The sequence below is a fragment of the Catharus ustulatus genome, chromosome 2 (genome assembly GCF_009819885.2).
Source record: "Catharus ustulatus isolate bCatUst1 chromosome 2, bCatUst1.pri.v2, whole genome shotgun sequence".
NCBI classification, from domain to species: Eukaryota; Metazoa; Chordata; class Aves; order Passeriformes; family Turdidae; genus Catharus; species Catharus ustulatus.
In genome coordinates, this window is record NC_046222.1 from 37,091,151 (window position 1) to 37,116,499 (window position 25,349).

At 39.1% G+C, this 25,349-nt stretch overlaps 1 protein-coding gene across 1 annotated transcript in view; it reads left to right on the forward strand.

Annotated features, from left to right (window-relative positions):
• The window catches only part of TMEM135 (transmembrane protein 135), a 171,375-nt gene that overhangs the window by 22,682 nt on the left and 123,344 nt on the right, over positions 1-25,349 (forward strand). Inside the window, 1 exon segment of the mRNA XM_033052529.1 lies at positions 14,786-14,819. Coding sequence (XP_032908420.1) covers positions 14,786-14,819 — 34 coding nt within the window.

Consider the following 25,349-nt stretch of genomic DNA (forward strand, 5'->3'; position numbering starts at 1 on the left):
GCTGTAGTTATAGAACCATCTCATAAAATGTTTTGGATTGGAAAGGTCCTAAAAGCTTGTCTAGTTCCGATGCCCCTGCCTTGGACGGGGACATCTTCCAGAAAAACAGATTGTTTTAATGGTTATCAGAAGAAGGGAAAACTGATCATTCAAGGCTGGGAGTGCAGGAGTCAATCTGGAAGATGCTGTGATGGTGGGCACATTGTGAATGGTAGGTGGCTCAGGATAGGCAGCTATTGGGAGTATTTTTCTTGGAAAAATCTGCAATAGGCGAGTATTTTACACTAGAAGAATTGATGCTCTCTCTAAGCTATATCCTTGGCAATCATAACTTTGTTGATATATTCAGAGTGTTTTCTGTTTGTCTTTCTGTTATTGCATCATGTGTTAATCCTAGAAACCGTTTCTGGAGTTTTTTTAACAGTTCAGTTAATTCAATATTAATAAATTCAATTTTTAAGAAATGTTTTTTCTAAGTGCAGGAGCAGGCAATTCCAGTGTATTCTAAGTCAAGCAAGTGGACCAAAAGACCAGTTTAGCTGAACAGTAAACTCCTTGTGGAGCTCAAGCGGAAAAGGAAACTGTGTGATCTCTGGAAACGGCATCAGGCATCACAGGAAGAATACAGAGCTGTGCTTTGCATATGCAGGGAGAAGATTTGAAAGGCCAAAAACTCAGAGTCAAAACTGGTCAGTGCTGTATCTGACAACAGGGAAGGGCTTTTTGAAGTACATTAATAGCAAGGAAAAGTCTAAAGAAAACACATGATACTTGTTGAAGGTGGTCACCTGACTAATACAGATGTAGAAAGAGCAGAGACTGTTTTTGTTCCACCTTTAATAACATGGATAGACCTTGGACTGCTCAGTTCTTTGATTTGGAGGACTACATGTGTCAGTACTATTCATTAGCAGACACTGAAATTATAAGGAACCAGTTGTATCAGCTGGATATTCACAAGTCCATGGGACCTGATGGGATTCATGCCAGATTTTGCAACAGGACTCCTCTCAATGTTACTCTGTGTACAGGAAGGGTCTGAGGGAAAGACCCAATAAGCTATATACCAGTTGGTCTAACTTCAGTTCCTGGAAACATTCTGTTCAATTTGTACAAGTACAGTAAATTCACGAATACAAGCCACACTGAGTATAAGCCGCATCGCCGGGTGTTGGCAAACATTTCGTTCTTTGTCCGTAAATAAGCCGCACCTGAGTATAAGCCGCTCTGTCATTCGCAGGGAGGACCCACGTACAACAAAGTTGCCAAATAGTAACAGAATTGCGGCATGGCGGGGTTTACTGTCTCGGCTCGGCCGTGAGGGCTCGGGGCTGCTGACAGGGCTGGGTGGCCCAGCTCGGCGGGGCTGCTCGGGGCTGGCCACCGCTGCCACTGGGCTCACTTGCCCCGGCCCGGCGCTGCCCTGTGGTGGCAGGGGGGGCACAGAGCTCGCCGGCACCCGTGGCGGTGGTGGGAGGCGGGAATGGAGCCACCCCGCTCCTGTGGTGGTGGCACACGGGGACAGGAGCCCCCCAAGCCGCAGGACCAGCAGCACGGAGCCCCTCACCTTTTCCCCGAGCCGCGGGGCCAGCAGGAGGGAGCTGCCCCGCCTTCCCCACCCCCTGTGCTGCCTACACGGAGCAGCTCCACCCACCGCACAACAGAGTAACCAATTTGTAACAACCGCGTAAATGCCGGGTTTTACTGGCAGGTGCTCGACTTTGCAGTTTGCACTGACTCGGTTTGCACTCCCGGGGTTGAAAATGTCAGAAAATTATTCACATATTGGCCGCTCCTGAGTATTAGCTGCATTTCCGGTGTAGGGGCAAAATTTTGGTCAAAACGATGCGGCTTGTATTCGTGAAATTTCTGTACCTGCTGAGTAAAATTTGCTTCATTTATGTGAACTGCGGCAACTAGTTGGTTTACTGTGTGAGAAATATCTCTCCCATATGGTGTTCTTAATCATTCCTATAGTAAGTCTGTCCTTCATTCCTGCCTTTTTCTCCTAGTGCTTCTGTGTATGCACTTAAGATACAGGTATAATCCTTATACTTCTGGATAAAAGAAGTGATTGCACTCATCACTTGGACTTTCCTAGCTATCTGAAATGTGTGTTTCTATTTCATAACGGTAATTTCTTTCCAATCAGTTGCATAATTCACCATTCTGTGTCGTGTTACAGTCTACATAAATGGGTTAAACTAGATTTCATCCACCTGAGATGGCAAAAGTTTGGCAAAGTGAATTCTGTACTTGTGAACAGAGCAAGAAGGTTTGTTGGGAATCGGTGACTACAGTTCCAGACGTGTAGTCAGTCCAGGTTATAAACTATTCAGGATTCTGAAAACCTCAATTGTTTCTGCATAAGTATATTCAACAACCAAGTTTAACATTCAGGCTGCAGCATTTGAATGCTGGAAAAATTTGGTTCAGCTTTCTTGTTTGGTACCTGAACTCTTGCAGAAGATGAAGAGCAGAAGACCAAGCTACAGCTTTATAGCTGACAATCCATTTTCTAACATAACACAGACAGACAAGGAAGAATACTGGAAGACCCTATGTGAAATATATACCTGTGATTCTGGAGACGCTGCAGAATGCCTTGCAGTGTCTGGGTGGGTCTGTAGAGACTGGGTTTATTTTCTCTCTGTGTTGTTAGAGTCAGGGCTGAGATGGATCATGCAGGACTATTTGGTTGCAATTGCTCAGTGGTCTCCAGATCTTTGTTTCAGAAGGATTGACTAGCTTAGGCTGAACATCAGCCATGTGGCTGCTTCATGAATATAAGGACATCTTGGGCAGCAGCCATTAAACTCTGGCCTACTCTATCAGTGCACATGGGGCCATGAGTGAACAAAGGGCAGTGCTCTGATAGATCCCCTGTGACTGTGCAGATACTTTCCTCTCTTCCTGTGTGGCTCCAAGAGTAGCTGAGACTTGTTTATAGTTAAAATTTAATTTAAAAAAATATTTCAAGAGCTGCTTTTGGCAAATATGTTTCTGAAATATTCACTTTTTCAGCTGAAAACTTGGTAAAAATGATTTAGTCATCTGCATAGTAGTATAATTTTGTATTCTGTTTTTCATCATTAACTGTAACAAAACCCACCAAAATTTGTAAAACTTACAGTCCTATTGGAATACTGACAGATAAAGTGTTAAACTGAACATTGAACATTGGACTATTCTGTGAGTCTGACTTGGATTCAAATGGCACAAACAGTGGATTAATTACTCTGTCCTGTTTGCTCAGCACTGGCATCCAGGACACACTCATTTGGACTTCCTTGGCTTTAGCGAACACTTAATACATCTTCTGTGTCTGAATGCTTGTGTGTAACATGTAGCTCCCAGAGGGGGAATAACAAATACTCTGCTAGTGTAGAATAAACTTCAGATGCTGCTTAGGTGAGCTGGCTTGAGTGCTGACATTTACCTGGCAAGATAACATCTATGCCTAGAATACCTCTAGTGCAATGGCTGGGAATCTCGGAGGGAGCTTTTCTTTGGTGCTGTGTTCCTCAGATCTGCTTGTAGGGTATTGTTTTTAGATATTGTAGATGAGAACAGCTTAAGTATGTGTTTCCATGCGAACCACACCTATAAACCCTCTGTAAAAGAAATGACTTTTCTGGAGTCTCATTGTTCCCAAGGGGCTAAGGATGTTGTTAGCTCCTGCAGCAGGAAAGTGTGAAGGTAGAGACTTAGAATGATAATGATTTGCTATATTTAGTCATGTAAAGCTTTTCTGTGGCAAAGATTCTAGCAGTATTCTTAGCTCGAACATCTTGCTTCTCCTTCCTGCCCTCTCCCCTCCACATCCAGGGACAGAAAATGGCATGTTTTTATTTCCTTTGGTGAGGAAATAAAACACTGTGTGTTGCAGTGTTTCTTGTAATATGATGACCTCCACTCTAGATTGAATCTTTTTTTATAAAGTGTATGCCATTAAAACCTTCTCCTAAAGGCAATCTGTTTAAGAAGCAGGAAGAGTGTCCATGGTATTAAAGGCAAGCATTGAAGGTCTCATGAATTTGGGCCAGTACCTGTTATTGCAATGCAGACTGCTCCAGCTTTGGTGAAAGACTGAAACAATATGGGCTGTCTGGTTGTACAGCGTAATTTGGTCTACGTGAAGGAATTTATATGGGCTCCATGTTGCTGCTTCAGTGATATGTTTTTCCTTTTAAGCTCTCCAGTGTCTGTTACTCATTCCTCGTGAGCAACAGACTGAGGAACTAGCAGAAGTGTTCTAATATCAACTGTTGGCACTTTGGATGTTTGAGCTTAATGCCAGAAAATAATAGGTTCAAACTGGACTTGGCAATAGCTTATTTCTGTCTTTGGTAGGTGAAATGTCTCATTAATGTCTGTCTGTAGTGTCTGGCACAGTTCATCATCCAGTACTGATGTCCTGCCAGAAACTGGCTTCTCAGTCAATAGGGATGTGTTGAAATGACACTCAGTCAAACTTTTAGTGTGGTTTGCCTGGCTTTCTAGAGCAGGTTCGCATTGATTTCTGACACTGCTGTTCCTTGGTACCCCTTGTGGGACCCCCATTATGGATGTAGACACACTCTTAATAGCATTCATCTGTCTTCTGAGTGATTAAATTAATAGTTCCTAACCGGATTTAAAGCCTGTTTTTAAAATGACTTAATAGGCTGTCATTAGAGAGTCTAAAGGGGAGGAAAAAAAGCAAATGTCACTCTATGTTGACAAGTTTAACTCCATACACTGCTTCCCTTGGACGTGCTAGTCTGCTGTTGCTGAATAAAAGGGCGTTTAGAAGTTAGTTTTTGCACCATGTGAAAAGCTGCAATAGTTCCTTGTTTGAGGAGATAGATTTGTCAAATTAGCTTTTTTTTGCAAATAGCTTCAGGTGCTTTCTAAACAGTGTAATACAATCACAAATGTATGTGGTTGGATTAAAACATTAAAAACATTATGATTCTAAAGAGAAAATTAGTTCTAAACATGGAAATACTACTATAGCTATCAGTGTGACAGAGTAGAAAAACACTATCAGGCTGCTTTAGTCTTTTGAAATAGATGAAGTAAATGATGATTTGAGTAGTTTATCATAAAATTGTGGAATGGGCCGTCTCAAACTGGGCACAGAATATAAATTGGGAAGGCCAGCCATTCCAAGGGGTGTCTTGGGAATCCTCTGGAGCTGCTTCTTGCTGAGCTGCTGTGAGCTGGGTTTGGGATATGCAGGTAGGGTGTGGTTGAAGGGCTCTTAACTTGAGAAGGGCTAGAGGGTAGAGGTTGAGAGGAATAGGTCAAATACTGGATAAATTTCAGCTGGTACTGGGACAGCCTCAAGCTGTCAACTGAAGGAGTGACCTTATATGACAATTTTTTTTTTTTCCTTCCTGCCTTCCCACTCTCAAAATACACTGAGTATATGTCCAAGACCAGAGAATACTGGACATATTTCCAACTCTGATTTTTTTCCATGCCCTGTCCTGCTCATCCTAATTTTTATTAACTGTTCTGTCCATAGTGTCCTATTTTGCTTTGGAGTAGTTGTGATTGCCAACAGAATACATTAAACAATGACCTGCTGTGGCTGAGAGTCTCCAAAGAAGTTTTGTTCAAAAGTATTTGCCTTTGTGCCCTATGCTCATACCTTCCAGACAGAGTGGCCAAGCAGCCCATGCCCAGAAAGAACTGACTGTTTTCTTTGTGGTTGTCTGAACTGATTAAAAACAGCTCGGTATTACTATGAACAGTCCAAAGAAATTGTTATTTGGGGCCTTACTTAACACTACATAGACCTTCTGTACCAAGAATGTGAATAATTTAAAAAATCCCCAAATCCTTCATGTCTTTTCCTGAGGTTTGATTAATTTGTTTTTCTTCTGTTATCTCCCAGTCAGTCATTCAATAATACTAATAAGTTTTTGGAATCTTTTTATCTTTTCACAGAATCTTGTGAGGTTAAATCACACTTTTAATTAAAAGGTTTTTTCCCCTCTGTGGGTCAGCATTTGTTTTTGCTCTGTAGATACCATAGTGAAACTGGGAGAGAAGGAAGAGGGGAGGGTATGGTGAAAGAAAATCTGTATAAAATAGAGCATAAAGGAGTTTAAAAAAAGTTGAACTATAGATGTTATCTTGTGTTGCACTATCTGGAAACTCTGTAAGAGTTATTGGTACTAATTTAACTGGAATGTATTACTGTAGATATATTTTATTTTTGGCTTCTCTCCCTTTTTAGTTTTCTCATACCCTTTCTTTGGCATGTGTTCAAATCATAGAACATGCTGAGTTTATTTTATTTCCTTTTAAGAACAACAAATTCTGAGTATTTTCATAAAACCATTTTGCTTAACATGTAGAATGCTCCAAGAAGAATTACTGATTTGCAGTTTTGAGCAATTTCAATTTCTTCAGCTTGCAAGTGTCTATTTCCTACTTTAAGGAACCCAAAATATTTAAATAGGAAATTCCTTTAAAAAAACAGTGGGTCATGACTCCTTAAACTGTGTATTTTTGAGATGACATTCTGAACATTACTTTTGTGCAAAGGACTTGCTTGCAGGTCTTTACTAAGCTAAAAAGTTACCATGTTCCTTTCTGAAAACTCACTACTTAGGTCTGTTTTCATAATTTTCAGCATTATTTTGAAAGCTTGCCTGCTCCTGCTGATTTTAAGTGAACTTTTGCACCAGGACTTTGCTGCTGACCTCCAACTGTCAGTAGGAAATTGGTGGGTGTGAGAGATTAACGATGTTTAACATAATCTGTAATGCTTGTGTTATTACAGGGATGCAATCACAACTCCACATCTATGCTGGGTTCATTTGTGGTGTCAAGCTGCTGTAAAGCAGAGAATACCGTGCCTCTTACCTCTTCATTTTAACTTCTTTCATTTCAGGGAAACCTGTGATTTGTGTGTTTGATTTAATTCTACAGGTTTTAAAGTGGTGTTTTACAGTGGGGGGAAGGGACTGAAACTGAAGGGAGGAATTCTTCCTGTTTTTGCAGACCATGAGTCCTGTCTGGGGAGCCATTACAAACTATTATGTTAGCTTCTTAGTTTATGTTCAGAAATAAAAGCCAGAGTTAAATCTTTTTTAATCTTTCTTTTTCTTTGTTTTCTTTTAAATTCAAGGAGGACAAATGTTCTCAAGATTTGCTATTTACAGTAATTTCACGATTACAAGCTGCACCTTTTTGACTAAAATTTTGCTCCCACACCAGAAATGCGGCTTACACTCAGGAGCGGCTAATATATGAATAATTTTCTAACATTTCCAACCCCGGGAGTGCAAATCGAGGTGCCGAGTCGAGCACCTGACAGCAAAACCCAGCTTTACGAGATTGTTACAAATTGGTTACTCTGTTGTGCCGCGGGTGGAGCCTGGCTCCATGCAGGTAGCACGGGGGAGGGAGGGGAAGGCGGGGGAGCTCCCTCCTTCAGGCAGCGCAGCCCGGGGGAGAGGCGGGGGGTTCCTGGTGGGCTCCGTGCCCCCCTGCCACCGCGGCGCAGCGCCGGGCCGGGCCGAGTGAGCCCAGCGGCGGCCGGCCCCGAGCGGCCCCACCGAGCGGCAGTGCTGAGCTGGGCCACCTGGCCCCGTCGGCAGCCCCGAGCCCTCACGGCACGAGATGAGCCAGTAAACCCCACCATCCCGCGATTCTGTTACTATTTGGCAACTTTGTTGCACGTGGGTCCTCCCTGCGAACGACAGAGCGGCTTATAATTGGGTGCGACTTGTGTATGGACAAAGAACAAAATGTTTGCCAACACCCAGAGATGCGGCTTATACTCAGTGCGGCTTGTAAACATGAAATTACTGTACTAATATATATAATTGTAATATATGTATTTATATATGATATATACATGTATATGAAAATATTTTGTTACTAAAAGTGAGTGGTTTTGCTGTAACAAGTCAGTACAGCAAAGGTTTTTTTGCTCTTTATCTTTTTTATAACATTTCACCCCATATTTGCCTTTGAATCCAGAGATTCTTATCAGAGTAGTTTTATTTGTGATTTCTTAGATTTGTAAAGAATCAAAACAAGTTAGTTAAAATACAGTGATAAGTGTCAGAATATGCAGCAAATTCAATGAACAATGACATTCATATAAAATTTAGACTTGATTTTGTAAGAAACTAATGCAATGAATTTATGGAAAAAAACGGTTAAAATAAGTCATGTAGAGTTCAGATTTTTTTGTATAGGTCAGAAGGAAAGGTGAGTTTGTCTCTAGAACCTTCTTCTTCCTGGGTCAAGTCCTGTTGATTTGACAACACTAAGAATTTTTGCAGAAGCAGAAATCAGGAATTTGAAGTTTTGGACTGGAGAATAAGGTTAGAAAGCTTTATAGCAAAGCTAAAACTGCTTGCGTCTTAGCAGTGAGTTGGATATTTTAATTTTGTGGGTGTTTGCCCCACCAACTGCTTAGATTTATTGCATATGTGGAGAAACATAACCCATCAATTAGATATTTATTCAGAGAACCTGTTCTCCTAATTGCATGCATTAAGATTTTTAGCATGCTGCCATATCCATCTTCAGGCTCCTTCTCTTCCCCCTGTGCTACTGGCTGCTGCAGTGCACTGGGTTATGGGAGCTGTCACGGGGATGTACCTGCCCTGGTGTGCCCCTTGCCCTGGGGAGTGAATTTAGGGGCTCCCTCTTACAGCTCACACCTAGGGCTGTTGTCGCTCAAGGAGGTGCCTGTTCAGTCAATTTATGTTAATTCTGTACACAGTGGTATTCATCTTGCTGTAGTTATTTCCTGTTATTTCTGACTTGCTAACTTACTTCCCCTTTAGTTTTGAGCAAGACCAAAAAAAGTGATCATATAAACCACAGTACTGGTAAAAAAGAGCAGTTGTAGTAGTTCAAGTTTAATTAATTGAAGTGACCGTTTAGATTTCAGGACATCTGATTGGAAAAGGTTTGTGGTTAAACTGAAATAAGGCAGTAGAGAAAGCAATTCTTTAAACTTTGTATCACCAAAACCAGCTTTTGATGAGGAAATTCTAGGAACTGGAGTGCTACTATTGGATACAAAAGACACACTTGCAGGGCAAGGCACAATGTATGGAAGAAAGAAATATTCAAAAGAAAGAATGAATATTGGGAAAGATACAGCTTAAAAATGAGAGGTCCTACCTCTCTTCTGTGGCTGTTTAGAGAAAGAGGAGGTATTTGCTTTCTGTTGGAAATTTTCTTTGTGGGCTGCTGTGGTTGTGAGAATTAATTTATCGTAAATTTTCATGAGTGTAAATACTTTCTAAGGATTCACCCCACCTTCAGGCAAGGTTGGTTGGTTGGCGTTTTTGTATGTGTGTGTGCTGATGGTTCTGTTGTGTTTTTTTTTTTTGGTTTTTTTTTTGTAGCTTAGCAACAACTCTGTATTTAAGGGAAACCATAAATGCATTGAAGGAAAACCATAAATGAGAGAGAACTGGCAATGAGTTTTGTAGGAAAAAGCGATTTAAAGATTGGTATTTTGTATGATTTACTATTATATGAAGCAAAAGCTTATACTGCTTGTGAAAATAGAGTTATTTTTTGAATTTTATAGGCCATCAAGCTGAGCAAGAAAACATTCTTCAGCAAAGTGTTCCACAAACAATATGTTGGCATGCGGATTTGGACAGTTGCTGCTTCTGTTGGCACGAATAGGACTTTTTTTCCTCACGTGTTAGGGAAATTGGACTTTGGCCTCAATCAAATAAGTTTTCCTGAGTTTGCAGCACTTACAAGAAGATATAAATACTTTGCTGAAGAGCAGCACCCAGTGATTTCTTAGACTTTAAAATACTTTTGGTTAAACAAAGGATAGGAGAACTTTAGTCTGTTTTGTATTTCCTATATTTTCATTTGAAGCCCTGAAGATGAACTGTGAATAACTGGGAGAGTTTCAGCAAAGAGCTTATGAGTATGATTAAAAACTTAGGGAACATGGTGGAAAAACTGAAGAAGTTCAGTTCTTGTTTAAGAAATGGTACGAGGGGGACTTGGTTGGAGGGGGGTAGTGTTAGAGACCAGGTAAAGATGTAGCTGTTCTCAGAGAGCAGACTAATTCTTTTTTAGGGTGCAAATTGTAAAGATAAGTACCCATAAAATATAAATCAGTGATTGTGGTGATTTGAAAAACTTGAAAGACAAATTTGATCTTTTCAAGTAAATGGCTAATTCATTAAAGAAGAGTTCGTTAGGAAGACATTGTTTATCACTATAATCTCTTCTGAATTTATGATCTGTGAAAAAAATTATTGATGATATTTTGAAGTTGCTTTTCACCCTTTTTCTGTAGAATAATAGAAATGTTCAGGTAAGTCTTGGGAATTCAGCTAGTGCAGCTACCTGCTTGGAGCAGGGCTGGCACTGAATTCAGTCCACCTTGCTTGGGGATTTGTCTGGTCAGCCTTGCAAATCTCTGAGGACAGAGGTCCAACAGCCCCTCTGAGTCCCTGTTCCAGTGCTCTCCTGTCTTGCTGGAGAAAGTGCTGTTTCCTTGGGTCTGCCCAGCTGTACTGCTGCTCCTCCATATTGGGGACCACAACCAGGCGTGGGGCTCTGTGGTGTAGTGAGTGCCAAGTAAATGGGATTAATCATTTCCCTTAATCTCCTACCTAAACTTCTGGTGATAGAGTCCAGTACACTGTTAGGTTTCCTTGTTATTTTTACCCTGTAGCTTTTGGGGGGTTTTAGTGGTTATTTTAGACTCTTTCCTCTGGGCAGTGCAATAACAGAAAAATGTGGTTCTCTCTTGAGGTTTATAGGCCATAGTTTAAGAGCTATTGCTGTTATAATTTGGCCTGAATACTACCAGGTTGTCCAAAAAGCAGATTTTATTGAGATAAACTTTTCTTTTAGGAAGGTATAAATGAACGAGAGAATTATCTTCTAGAATTCTGTGGTCTGTTGTAATTTAAACATTAAATGTGGAATCTGCAAGATTGGAATTAATCAACTGTAGATATTGTGACCTGTGTTGGATAACTAAACTCTGAGACCTTGTCTACACAGTTCTCTAACAAGCATGTTAGAAAATGCATTTAAAAGTGTGAATTAGGAAGAAAAAGGAAGAGAAACAAAGTAAAAAATATACTAAACACTACTGCTCTTTGAGACTTGAATTTGAGCAATTAAAACATGATTACTTTCATGCAAGCCTTCTTTTTCAGGTGAAGGAGACCTGTCTTGTTAACACTTTTTCAGCCAAGTTTTTTCTTGGTTCTTTAATTTAATACAAGATACTGGTAGGATGGACCTTGGTCTGCTACTTATGAATTTAAGGTTACCTCTAGCTCACGTTTTTCCTTCCTGAGTTAAAGATCACAGATGTCATTAGAAACAAAGCTGGCTATGGGAGAGATTGTCAATTGAAGAGGTGCCTGGGAGTCAGTGGGAAGCCACAATGAAGATATTTATAAAAGCAGGCTTTGGAGAAAATGGCCTAAGACAGAAACCATGGAGGAGGAGCGGGCAGTAGGGATTTGTGTGTCTGCTTGGGCTTTTCCGTAGTGGCCTTGCCAGGCTGTCACTGCTGTAGCCACCTGCTGATGTTGGTGTTACCAAGATTAGCATTCAGCACTGGCTCACGGACTTTGAGAGTGAAATCTAAGCTGTTTATTAGTATCTTTAAACCTCCCCAAAGCATGTGGTTAGGCATGACTGACTAATTATTTTTATTGTTTAATAATTTCCTGCTCTCCTAATACCATTTCCCAATTATATTCTCCCTCTATTTACCAGCTGCAGTTTTAATACAGTCCTTGGGTTGTACCAGTGACCCTTTTGCTTGGCCTACCTCCATCTTTCTGTCCTGTTTTCTGTCAGCTGTCATTGCTACAAAATAGTGCAACATTTTCTGAACTTCCAGCTACTTTATAACAGCAGAGTTCAGGTTTGGGTTAGGCCTGTTGGATCACATTTGCACAGGGCCAGGAAGAATGCCTCTTCCCCCTCCCTTTTTTTTCCCTTTTCCCTGGAAACATGGGGCTATTTATTTTTAAAACAGTCAGAGAATTAATTTGGAGGAAGAAAACTCTTTCTGCTTGGGGTTAACCTGGCCCTCACAGATGGGCTTGTTGCAGGCAATTGGAGATGACGTCATCTAACAACCTACTGTGTTTTCAGTTCCGGAAGTTATTTCCTTGCAAAAATTTATTGTTTGCACATTTTGTCTCCTCCCAGCCACCTACTTCTCACACTGGTCTTGCTGCAGCTGCACTGCAGCTCCTGATTTCTTTCCTTCCTCTTCTCTAGGCCCTTTTCCTTTCTTTGTCTTTGTGGTTGGTGAGTTGCATTTTAGCCCCAAAGGGACTACAATAGAAACTAAAACTCATTTAGTTCTTAGTTTGTTAGTGTTTAAAAAAGACTAAATAAATTTCAGTGGGAGGCTAAAAAACCCTGTCTGCATGACAGAGAGACTGCAGGGGAGAATCCACTACATAAGTTACTGACACATAACAATGATCATCCTGCTTTGTGCCCACTGTAGATACTACAATTGTGAATACAGAGAGTATACTCTGAAAGCTGCATCTGTCACTGAGTTGCTGATTGAGTCTTCTCACAGGTGTGTTACTGCAGGATGTTTTTGATGTTCTTACATTTTCCAGAATACTCAAAGTGGATTGAGTTACCAGGTTAGCTCTTATGGGTAGGTTTATTTCTGTGTTTCCAAATGGCTGAGTGTTTGGATGTTCATCATAAATTTTTAATGCTATTACAAGGGTAAAAATAAAATCTAAGAAACATGAAATATCCAGTATTTTTTCTTGAGAACAAATTAAAATAAGATTTACAGTACGCAGAACTGTATTAGCTGGCAGTTTGCTACTCAGGAGGGTTCGGGGCACCAATATAGTTTTATCGCTTGAGCTAGTCGACTGAAAAACTAGGTTGAATGTTTGCAGACCAGCCTGAGAGTTAATTTATCTATTGTATCAGGTGAATTTTTACCATTTCCTGTTCAGAAATGTCATACATATTTTGATGCTTTATTGCAAATTGTAGGGGCTATTTTGCTTAAATACTCATGGACCCTATTCCCTACCTTTTTTCTTCTTTTTTTTCTTGTATGCCTCATCCTCACCAAATCTTTAGATTTGGGCTTTTTTTCCTTAGGTTTCCATGCTAGAATCTTGTTTCTAGTATCTGACACAGGGTGGTACTGGGTAGAGAAGGTACACAGAGAGCAGATTTGTATTATGTTTATTTTTTTAAAAAAGCAACCATGAAACAACCATGGCTAAAGTTTTGAACTTTTAAACCAAATTTGAATCTTCTCTGTGAGTAGAGAGCAACTTTTCAAGGTCAGTATGATGTGTTACTGCTTTCCACAAATTCAGTGTCATGTGGAAGCAGTAAAACTTCTAAGTAGCTTAGATGTCTGCTGTGAAAAATCATGTTCTGGATGTGTAACTTGAAAAAGTTATTTACATATAAATATTGGGGATTAGAAAATACTGAATAAACTTTTTAGATGAATCAAGCTTGGAACTGTGTGGTAGGGATTTATTTGCTGCTATCTGTGCTTTTGTTTTGTACACTACTACAACTGAACTGATAGCAAGATATGTTCTGTTAAATACTCTTAAACACTATGAATGCTTTGAAATTTAAAATGACATGATAAAATGGAACATACAAGCCTGGGTTAGACCTTCTGTTATATATTACCTTCTATAGTAACAATATCCTAAATGACATGAGGAAAAATATGGATCCAGGTGGAACTGACTTTCATATTGAGAAACTTCAATAGTTGAATGTGTGGTGCCTTCATGAAAATTTCCAGCTTTTTTGTGTAAGACCAGTGGGGACATTTGGAAAAATCCCAAATACTACAAGGCTGATGGTAAAGTCAAGAAGATAAGAACACCACTCCAGTAGGAAATACTGAAACCAAATATTCCAACCTTTGGCCACAGTTTCTAATGAAATCTTTGCAGAAGAGAGGAATAATTGAGGGCAAAGCAAACCTGCAGTGGTAATGTCTTCCCCTTTCTCAAGGGTTATGGTGGCTTGTGACTGACATATAGAAAATAATTTTAATGTCATCTGGACTTACAGTGTAGTCGGTTGCTGGAACAGCTCACATTTACATAGTTGACTTGTGCAGCAATAGAATCAACAAAAATGTGAGAGCCCAAGTTTATACTTTTCCTAAAGAGCAGTGTGAGCTGTGAGGTGAGGCACAGGGACAGATAAAAAAAATAGAAGAAAAAAATCAGGTAAAGGTTAGGAGAGAAGACGGTGGCTGCTATTCCAGGGCACTGTTGGCACTGTGACTTTCAACTGGCTTGAGCCAAGATTTGTGCATCATTCTCAGCAGAAATTTTTTCCTGATACTGCAGGCAGGAGAACCTCGAGTTACATAGCACCAATCACAAAGGAGAAGTTAACACACAACCATTTTGCTGTAAATTCACAATTTAACTTAGGCTTAGGTCTTTGCATGCTTATGTTACTGGCTCATGTGTAGGCTTATTTTGTGATAAGTGCTGCCTGTAATTCAAGGTGCCTTGCCCCTTGTGACAGCTTCAGGACTCGTGTGGAATAGCCTGTTACTATATATAACTTGGTTCCTGTAATTCCTCACTACTTTGGATACTGTGGTATCAAGATGCTATTTTTGAGTTTGCACTTATTTTTCTATAAGGTGGTACTGATTCATCTCCATCAATAATCTGTTTTTAAAATTATCTTCTTTAATAAAATATTCTTAGTTTTTTTTTCTTCAGTCTGAAAAAATATTTGATTCATTCACTTATTTTATCTTTTCTACTTACAGGAGAGGGCTTCTCACAATCTACATGGCTAATCAAGTAAGTAGTCATTTATTTCAATAAGGAATAAAAACATGCAAGATCCACTGGAAATGACTTGTTTAAAATTGATAGAGGCTGAGATTCATTTCAGTTTTTTAGTAGTTGCAGGATTTTTCTTTCAGTACTATGAATTATTAGTTAACTAAAACTCCCTTAAGAGTAAATTGTGATCAGAGGTCTTTCAGAAGTAGATGTAAAGCAGAAGCTGAAATGTGGTTCATTGTAATATGCTCAAAGTTTTGGGCATTGCAATCCCAAGAAGATGGTAATTTTGTATTTCATCTTGTCCTTAAATAATGATCATTATTTTTCAGAGGAGAAATCCAACACCATATACTTCAGTTTTGTAATTAATAATTTCTCAAACTTGTGTCATCTATTGTGAATGCAAACATTTTTACCACACGGTTGTATCAATTTAAATTTTGAGTAATTTCTTTTACTCTCCTTCAAATAAATAATGTTTATCTAAACGATACTTTGTGCATTAAGTTTTTCGAAATATAAAAGGCTTCTATTACTTGATCATACTCCTCTGGGAAAGAGTTTACTTTGCCCAAGGAGTTATGTAAAGTTTTTGTACAGTTTGAATTGTATAAATAGTCGCAGAAAATACAAAAGAGAAAACAATTTAAGAATTGTGTTCAGACTATTGAGAGAATTTGCTGGGGCCTCTCAGTAGAGTCATACTTGAGTCAAACTCTGATGGTGATGATAAGATAAAAGACTGAAAGGGGTAAGACGAAGGCAATGTATCTTAGTACTGATTAGGGTGATAAAATTAATATGTTCTCTTCCATCCTTGTACAATCATTGTTGATGACTTGTAATTCTGTGTATTTTGTGGGGGCAGAACATGTGTAAGGAACTTGATCTCCTGACAAGTGTTAGCAGGTAAATATCCTGGAAAGTCCCTTTATGCATTTACCAAACTCATTATATAGTTCTCTCTCAAACTCTGATGTTTAGCAATTTCTTTCAGGCAGAAATTGTTTCTTGGATTGTTCTGTATTCATAGATTTTCTTTACAGACGGACTTGTGTAGGAAACTTAGAGACTTCAGAAGAGAATAAATTAATTTTTACTTTTCACTATTGTCGAAGTTCCTGAATTGTACGGATCATAATCTGTCCTTTAGGATTCCTTTTCTTTATGAAGTTTTTTAACCTAATTTGAAAAAATGACAAATTCTGCTTTTGCAACTCAATTAACTAAGTGTTTAGAGTCCCAGTAATACAGGGTAACAAGGTTTGACTCCTGCAAGGAAATCTTTACCTTGGAAGTTTTCCTTGAATTCAGAAGGGCAACTGTGTAGAGACTCCTCATTCAGGAAAGAGAGGTTATAAAGACAGTGGCATTTAGTTGGACATACTGTCACTCCTTTGGAATGGACTTTCCAAGAGAAGGGGACAGAGTAGGTGTGCTTAAATAGCAGCACCTCTGAGTATCCCGATGCTGAGGAAGCTGTCATTGTGTTCATGGCTCTGAGGCTGACACACCGCACAATTCACCTGGCGTTGGACAGAATTGTTAAAGGAAAAGTCAAGCCATGCAGTTATATTTTATGGATATCATTTGGCACAGATATTCTCTTCATCACAATGGCTTATTTTAGTCACAGATCTTTGGTGAAGCCACAGCTGCCAGGGTTTGCTCTGTAAACTGCCCGTGATCATGTCATGCTTAACTTGTTAGCAAGCTCTGTAATCACAGTAAAAGTTTCCCTATTTGTGTTGCTTATCTTTGGCTTAGAATTTTATATGCTTTGATAAGATTCACTTATAAATTTACTAAGCCTTTAAAACTTTTTATTTCTGTCAGCTTTAGATTGCAGCATGTCCCATTTTGAAAACTGTCACATTTTAATCATTAGTGATGTCAGATAGGTTGTGAAATTGGCCTGAATTTCTTGCATTTGGTAAAACTCGTGTCAGGACCTGTTAAGATGTTAATGGAACTAAATGTATTTCTATTTTTGTTTCACGTTTTGCTACACTGGGTTTTTCAGCCTGAGCAGCAATAATTAAGGCTTTTTTTGTGTGATTCTTCATGTGTGCCTTTGCCCAGGTAGGCAGAAGGTAACTGTAATTACTGTTGGTTATTATAAGTGATTATCATGACTGTTGCTGCAGTGAATTTTTATAGCCAGATTAGGACTTTTAAATCAGAAAATTTTAGTCCTATTGTCCAGTTGGCAATATGTGACTATTTCTCCTGAAAGATGAATTTACTCAGTGGAAAGGGGAAAGGTGTGTTAAATCTTTATGCATGGCTGCTGTTTCTCATTTCAGTGAGTGAAATGCAGTAGAACATGAAAGGCAGTGGGGTCTAAGGACTCTTGTTCTAAATGTGACATTTTTATTGTTTTTTTAATCTGGAGCTACTAGAAACTTGTGAATGGAAACACGTGAATAAGTGTCCTGGTTAATTTTAAGTAAATCAGTGATTATAGATTTATGTGAACCTGAAATCCCTAGCTGCATTTCCTTGCTGCTTACATGTTAACATGACAGATTAAAAATAAGATGTTAAGGCTATATATGCTCTATGGAAAAATAGAATAAAAATATGTTTTTCTGACTAGCTTGCTGCTAAATTGAAGCCATATAAGAGGATTTTCTTTTGCCTTTTTTTTACTTTAGAGATAGGAACTAGAAATAAGCATAAAACTGAAGCATTTGTAGCTTTAATTTTAATGTCCAGAGTCTAAAATCAGCTTCTTAACTTCTCACTGGAAGTTGTTAGAACTAGGTTAGTACGCCTAAGTTCTAACATTGCTGAACATGTGGGTTTGAGACCTAAAGTTTCTGTAATAGCCCAGAACAGAATGGTGGTAATCAGTGCTGTGGACCACACAGAACCATAGAGCTTTCAAGTTCTATTTTGGATTGCATGTATTAAAGTCACGAAATTTCTAGGATCATAAGAGATGCATTGGTACAGAATACATAAGATTATCCTTCATGGATAATCTGAGATCAAAAGGAACCCTAAGATTCCAGCAAAAGGTGGTAAGTGAAATGTAATCTTTCAGTTATTTTTATCTGGAGCAGTAGATGACATTAATGACTGTCCATGAAGACGACCTATAGCTCTTATGTTTCCAAACAGTTCAGGCACGCTTTGTTGTGAAAGCTCAACAGTTGAGTTGTTGCTTTTACATTGAAGAAACTGTGTCTTTGGGCTAGGGTTAGACTTTTCTAGTGTTGAAAACAAAACAAAGACTACCTTCAAAATGTGGGATAGGAAGAGACTAATCTGAACTTGGACTGATTTGATATAAAGCTTCTTTGAGAAACAAAACTTTAGAAAAATTACTATGTTGTAATTGAAATGCTACACCAGAGAGGAGGCAGTTATCCTAGCAAGTGCTGAGCTGCATGCTATGTTTGAAATTCAAACTGTGCATCAAAGTCTTTATTCATTCTCTGCTAAGACTTCTGATGTATAGAGAGCTGCTTATGGAATTGGAACTATTAATATTAATAACAGGCTCTTGAGGGTCATGGATTAAATTATATAAAGCTCAAGCATAAGGTGAAGCAACTGGATGCAAAAGGCAGAATGATGTTGTTGAGGGCTATTTCTTGAGAGTGATGGGATGAAGTGTAGGGGTATGTCCCAGTCATAGAGAAAATGTTACTGAGTAGAAAGTTATAAATTTGAAAAGTAAGGTAAGAAGGATAGGAAGAAAGGAAATAGAGAAACACAGTCTTCAGGTAAAACCCAAAAATGTGTTGTGGCAAATGACGTGGATGTAGCTGGACTGATGTAATGGGAGTTGTGTTTGGCAGTGTTTGAGGTAAAACAAGTGGAAAAAAGATGAGAAAATGTAGAGTTTATTCTAGTTAGAGCAGAGAGCAGGTGATACAGAAAACGATGGGTTTGCCATGAAAGGATTGGATTAATTTAATAATTAATTAATATTAAGAAAATTTTAGAACGAGCCCAGAAAGAGAGAGATAGAGATATCATATTGTTGGTGTCCTGGAAATGGAAGTTGGAGAAATTGTCAGCAACTGTATCTGGACAAAGTTTGCAGAGGAATCCGAGGATCCTGAATCTTATTTATTCCTATGCTGATGTTGGGTCATCAGTGCATTTGCTGTTTTTGAAAACTGATAAAGCACAAGGATCCTCATACACAGAGGAAGAGATACTACTTAAACAAGTATGGAAGGAGGTGATCAGTGGCATTCCAGTGGGTGATGCTCTGCTTCTGTATGTGATAAAGTATTACAGCTGAGCAGAGTTTTTTGCTGTTTTAAAGTAATCCAAGCAGTTTCACAGTTGAATTGTTTTTCAATTGCATAAACCAGCTAAATCTGGGTTCTTTTTGGCTGTATCATTGTTTATTCCAACTAGTCAAGTGTGAAGGTTGCACGTAAGTTTTACCCTTAAAGCTTGAAATATTTGGTCTAGGAGCGTGCAAAAATGCTGGAACACAGACTCAAAAAGAAATCCTTCAGGATCTAATGGAGAAATGAGTATCCATTTCTCTTCAGTCAGCTTTAACTCCAGATATTTGCATATTTTTTTACAAGATGGAGCTCACAGCGATTCATATTTTAAAAAAAACCTTGACGCTATTAGCCTAATTTAGGATATCTGGCGCACACAGAGAGCGAAGTAGGTACCAAGCTTGTCAGAGATGTGGCACAATATAGAACATGGTTCAAATGTTTGAGACCAAGAGCCTTCCAGTATCACTTTCCATGTACACTAAATTTATTATTGTTTCATCTTCTTTGAGGGTGATAGGTGGATGGATAAAAGAAAGAGGAGTGAGGCTTGCTGTGGCAAGAGAAAAAGCAACAACAGAAAGCCACTTTTTATCTGTGCTTTTGCCGATCCTGTAGTTTTAACTTTTTCGTAAAGGCAAACTGGTAATATTGTAAAGGAAGGTACTTCCATGCAAAAAATGTTCTGTCACTGAGCATTCCTAAGTGATTTTTCTTTCCAGCTTATCAAATGCTTTCTGTATAAAATTGCTGATGTATCTGAGTTGTTACAGATGTCTCAAGAAATACCTTGTGCCAGTTGCAGTTAAGTGAGGGAGGATGCTATGAATAGTGTAGGTTGAAGGGTGTTTTTGCTTTGTGAATATTTTAGAGTAATGTGCAGTAATTTGTCATTAACATAACATGTAACTCTGAGAAATTATCACCCAGTGCTGTTAAATGCTATAAAACATTGTGTACCAATTCAAAAATACCCTTTAAAATGAAAAATTATTATTAATGTCACTTTTTAGTTTTTAACTCTGTGAAGTAATAGGTATTTAACCCAATTAATTTGTTTCAGCAAAGCATTATATTTGGCTGCACAGTTTATTCATCTTAGCAGAGAAAAATGTGTTCTGTTTGAACTTACTGAACTGATATTTCATAAACAGGACTAGCTGCCACCTTTTCTTCTCCATTGGAAGCAGTTTCATCTTAGTCAAAACATGGAGGCAATCTAAAATGACAAAGAACAGCTGGATTTCCATTTTCCAATTGCATGTGTTAAATTTTTTGTACCTTTCAGTTATAGTAAAATGAATTTGACCACTCCTGTCTTGACTTTTTAGGTAATTAAAATGTTGCTGTGTGCTTTCATGTAATCCTTAGTATTAACATTGTATAAAGACTGCCAGGATGTAAGAGTTTAGTTACTCTTTTAGCATATTAACCAAGATAGAAATAAATGGACTTTTAAAAATTTTTCTCTAACATTTCAGAAGTAATCTCCATAACTGAAAGTACAGTAATTTCACAATTATAAGCCACACCATTTTGACTAAAATTTTGCTCCCAAACCGGAAGTGCGGCTAACATTCAGGAGTGGCTTATATATGAACAAATTTTGGAAATTTCCCAACCTGGAAGTCCGAGCCAGCAGCAGCCCCGAGCCGAGGCAGAGCCCACCCGGCCCCAGGCAACGCGGCAGCGGCCCCGGTCGGGCACGCCCCTCTCCTTGCTCCCGGTGGCAGCAGCCAGGGACGCCCCTCTCCCTCTTCCTGGCGACACCGGCCGGGCAAGCCCCTCTCCCCTGCCTCCTGGCGGCAGCGGTGAGCGGGGCTGGAGCCGCTCCCTGGTGGCCGCCCCGAGCAGGGCCGAGCCAGTAAATCCTGTGATGCCGTGATTCTGTTACTAACTGGCAACTTTGTCAAAGTTGCACGTGGATCCTTGCTGCCAATGAAAGTGTGGCTTACAATCCAGTGCAGCTTATATATGGAGGAAAAACGAAACGTTACTGACACCCCGGAAGTGCGGCTTATAATCGGTGTGGCTTGTAATCGTGAAATTACTGTACATCAAGTAAATGCTTGAGATGCTTGTCTTCCAGGATTGCTTTGTCACTGTTTTCTGTACCCCTCTTCTGGGGTGATAGTGGCTTCAATTACAGCAGCAGCTGGCAGGAAACCTGTATTTATTGTCTGACAGTGTCCAGATTCCCCTTTCATTCCTTGTATTGTCACCTTTTAAGCTGATAGTGTGCCAGTTAAGGTAAAACTGTTGCTTAGTTCCTTCTGTCGAACAAAAAAGCCTTAAGTACTAAGCTACTTTTGTTGTTAGAATAGTAAGTTGTTTTATAAGTTACTGTTGGAATAGCAGAAGTACATTGCTATTTGGTTTAGATTGGATACTAGGAAAAATTTCTTTACAGAAAGGGTTGTCAAGCACTGGAACAGGCTGCTCAGGAATGTGTTGGAGTCACCAAGCCTTGAGGTATTGTACATGTGGTACTTGGGGACATGATTTAGTGGTGGGCTTGGCAGTGCTGGGTTAGTGGTCAGAGGGGATGATCTTAAGCCTCTTTCGCAGCCTAATTTTGTGATTCTGTGAAAATTTGAAAGCTCAGAGGGAAGAGTTTTCCTTCTTGGAAACTGCATTGAACTGAAACTCAGGATTATAAAGTATTTCAAGCCTTGTGGAGGGCAAAGCCCCATTTTGGGACAATGTTCTGAAACATGTCCTGATTCCCTTAGGGAAGCATCCAGCACCTAGTCATTGCCGCTTGGGTGAGGGAAGAGCAAAAAGGACAAAATTTAATCCTAACTGGAAAGAAGTCTGAAGTACTCACTTATGGCAGAATTTCTGCTTTCGCATGGACAAATTCTCTCAGGTGTGATGTCTTGCCGTTTGCTGTAGTTGATAATTTTTGTACTTCTGTAACAAGTTAAGCCTTTCATTTTAGTGCCAACAAGAAACAAGTCTTGTCTGGTATCAATTTAGACATTGAAGTCAACTCAGTAGTGTTTTCCCTGGGGCTATGGTTCTAATATAACACATTTCAAGTTTGAAACTCAATGGAGAGTACTGAATCCCTGCTTCTAATAGCAACATTTTTGCAACTGTTTTTGACCCACATTGTAGCATGGGATTTTATCAAGTCTTGGTTGCTTCTTCTTCTGTCAGGTCATGTGATGTTCCTTGGTAAGTCCTACCTCATTCTGTGGGATGGCTTTTTTCTCCTAGTTTGTCATTGTTTGAAGTAGAGAATCTTCCGTGGCTTCTGCTTCATTGCTGCCTGGATCTTAGTGCAAAAATAAGGTAGAAAACAAAGAGCTCGCATCTTTCCCATTTCATGGCAGGCATACTCAGATGGAGCTTGTGCAATGTTTGTTCTTTAAACATGGCCTTCAGCTTTGTGCTGCCTCATGGTTTGAAGCCAGCCCCTTGTTCTCAGAGTGGCACTTGGGATATGGCTAGTCAACATGGACAGTCAGGCATCACAAATGCACTTGGTGACAGTTATAGTAATCTGGCTTACGAAACTCAGGAACAAGAACCAAGATCAATGGATTTTTATCCTTTAGATTTTAAAGGGCAAGTCTTAATGAAGAAAGCCGATCATGTTAGTTTATGGCTGAAGACAGTGTGCTGGGATGAGAGCTAGGGTTTGTTTTTTTGGTAGACAATCCTTAATGCTCTATAAATGGCAATAAAATATAGAATCCTTGGACACTTGATGGCACTTACATTATGAAGTTATCCTTTAGAAACATCTCGAAGGAAGGAAATAAATCCTAGTGAAACAGGATTTATGGAGTCTAAGATCTGCATAACTAGAATATGCTGGTCACTCGTTCAGATCTTTTTCCTTTAACAGATTAAACTGTGAGTTGAGAACAAACTTTTATTGATTTTAAGCTCTTACTAATGGGTCTTATTTTCTGTATATCTAGTGGTGTATAGGCATACATCTGCAGAAACAAAAACTATCTAGCCAAGAAATGATTATGCCCAGTTTTGAATAAGAATCTAAAAAAGAAAGCTTGATTTTTCTCCCAGAAGACTTGAAACTGTCCTTTAACCTTATTATACTTCTGGTTTTGTTTTATTCTCTTTCTTGAGGTACAGAATAGTTCAAGAAGAACTGCTGGTTGTATACTGGGGTGGTAAAGTAAATGTAGTGTAAATGTTGTAGCAGCAAAAAGCCAAACTTTCAATTAAGATGTCCATAAAGTTCATATAGACTACTTGAAGTATACACAGTTTTCTGAAAAGTTTGGAGGAATTTAGATGCTGTTCAGAAGAAACGTGTGTTTTTTATTGCTTGACAGTAATGTTCAGATTTATTTCATAGGCAACTAAACAGAAGAAAAATTTTACCCTTTCATGGAATGATTGAGTTTATTGTGGTGAATGTGCAGGGAAGTGTATTGTAAGATCAACATTTCCAAACTCCTTGCTTAGAAATTAAATGCAGATGTTTTCAAATAATCAAAGACTTGGACATGCTTTATTCTAGTCGACAAATACTCAAGACACTTTCCAAAATTTTTATTTTGGAATTCAGAATTAGATGCCATAAATGGGTAAGCTATATACTTTACACATATCATGTTCTGTGGGATATGCAACTTGGCAACTGAAACAGGCACTATTGAAATAAATTGCTACTTTTAAATATAAGCATTACATAGAATTCATATGAGGAGGGAAATAAGCTGAAATCTCACTTTCTTTTGAACAGTGCATAATGTAGTCTAATTTCATTAACAGAATGCTTAACATAATTAAATTATGGGTAATCGTGGTCCTCTGTGAGGATTTTAATAGGTTGAAACTTAAGGTCATTGTCACTGCCCCCACCCTAAATCTAAAAAAGGCAGGTTTCAAAATTAGGAGTCATGTGAACTTAAACATTGCTGATGTCTTCACTTTTAAGTAATACTGTAATAAAGTTAGATCCTGGCAGCTGGCATTTTTGTGGATTGACATGGCTAATTGGCTTTGGCATGTTAGCCTCAGGAAACCTCATCCATCACTTCAGAGCAGGACTTCTGGCAAGAGTCAGAGCAAACATTTAATACTTTGTCTCTTGCTTTCTGTGCAAAGCTGCTTTGCATTTTGAACCTTCCTGTGTGTGTCTCATTTGAAACTCAATATAACACTTATCATTATGCTCCTTTAACATGATCTTTTATAACGAACAGCTATCCATTTGACTTTCTAGAATTAGCAGAAGTGTCAATATTACAGATCAGTTTTGAGGCTTACCTCTCAACCACAGCTTATGCAGAATTTCCTATAAGAAATATACTAGCTAAAGGTAGTTGATTTTTATAGTTAACTCCTTGCTAGTCAGTAGTGGAGTTGAAAGTAATGCTTAGCTTCAGATACTGAAGAGGTCCAGACACCTCTCTAGTGCATGTAGCATTACTGATTATGAGAATTGCTGTGGGCAGTGATTTGATAGATGAGAAAAATAGGTCAAAAGAGAATTCAAGACTTTCCAGGAGGGCAAATCCAAGTAGTGTTTCAAGATGGTTGAGGATTTTCCTGGTGGGAGGAAAGGGTTTTCAGAAGTCTTCTTGTAAAATCTTGTGAGAGCAAGAATCTCTTGTTTTTTGTGTTTCACTACAATCTTAGCAGTCGTCTTCCCTTCTCTGAGATGTTCACATTGTCAGGGAGTCTTCTTTTCTTCCTCAAGCCTTTGAAAAACACAGTCGTTATTCTCCTTTTTCCAACTTCAGTCCCTGTTGTCTGGCAGTTTCTGCTGCCCTCTCATGCTTCTAAGTTTGTGAGGTTTGGGAAGAAGGGCAGATGGCCCTCCTCTGGGGAAAGTGGGGTGAAGATGCAATCTGAGGACTGAATAGAACCTTAAGCAAAACAAATGCTTTCTCATTCTCTATGTGGTAAGATATAGATATGGAAATTTCTTTGGAAAAGAGGTATTTTTTTTCCATTTCCAGCAGTTTTTTCCCATTTATATCTCCATCTGCTTCAGAACAATGCTCAGGGTCCAGGTGCTTCTGCAGGAGGGCTTGCTGCTCTGAGTGTTCAGTGAAGCAGGTGAAATACTGCTGCAGGCTTGTCACTCCTGTGCTGCCCCAAACACTGCAGTCCTCTTCTAAAGCTTGAAAATCAGAGTCCGTTGGAGTGAGGCATGGCAAGAATGTGTTTGAGGCAGAAGGTTATTAATGTCTCTAATTTGTCAGTGGTGAGCTCAGGCATGAAGAATAGAGGAAAAGCTCTTTAGCTGGGTTGTCTGCAAGCTCCTTATGGGGAGCAGTTTTGTGCAACAGTTGTAAGG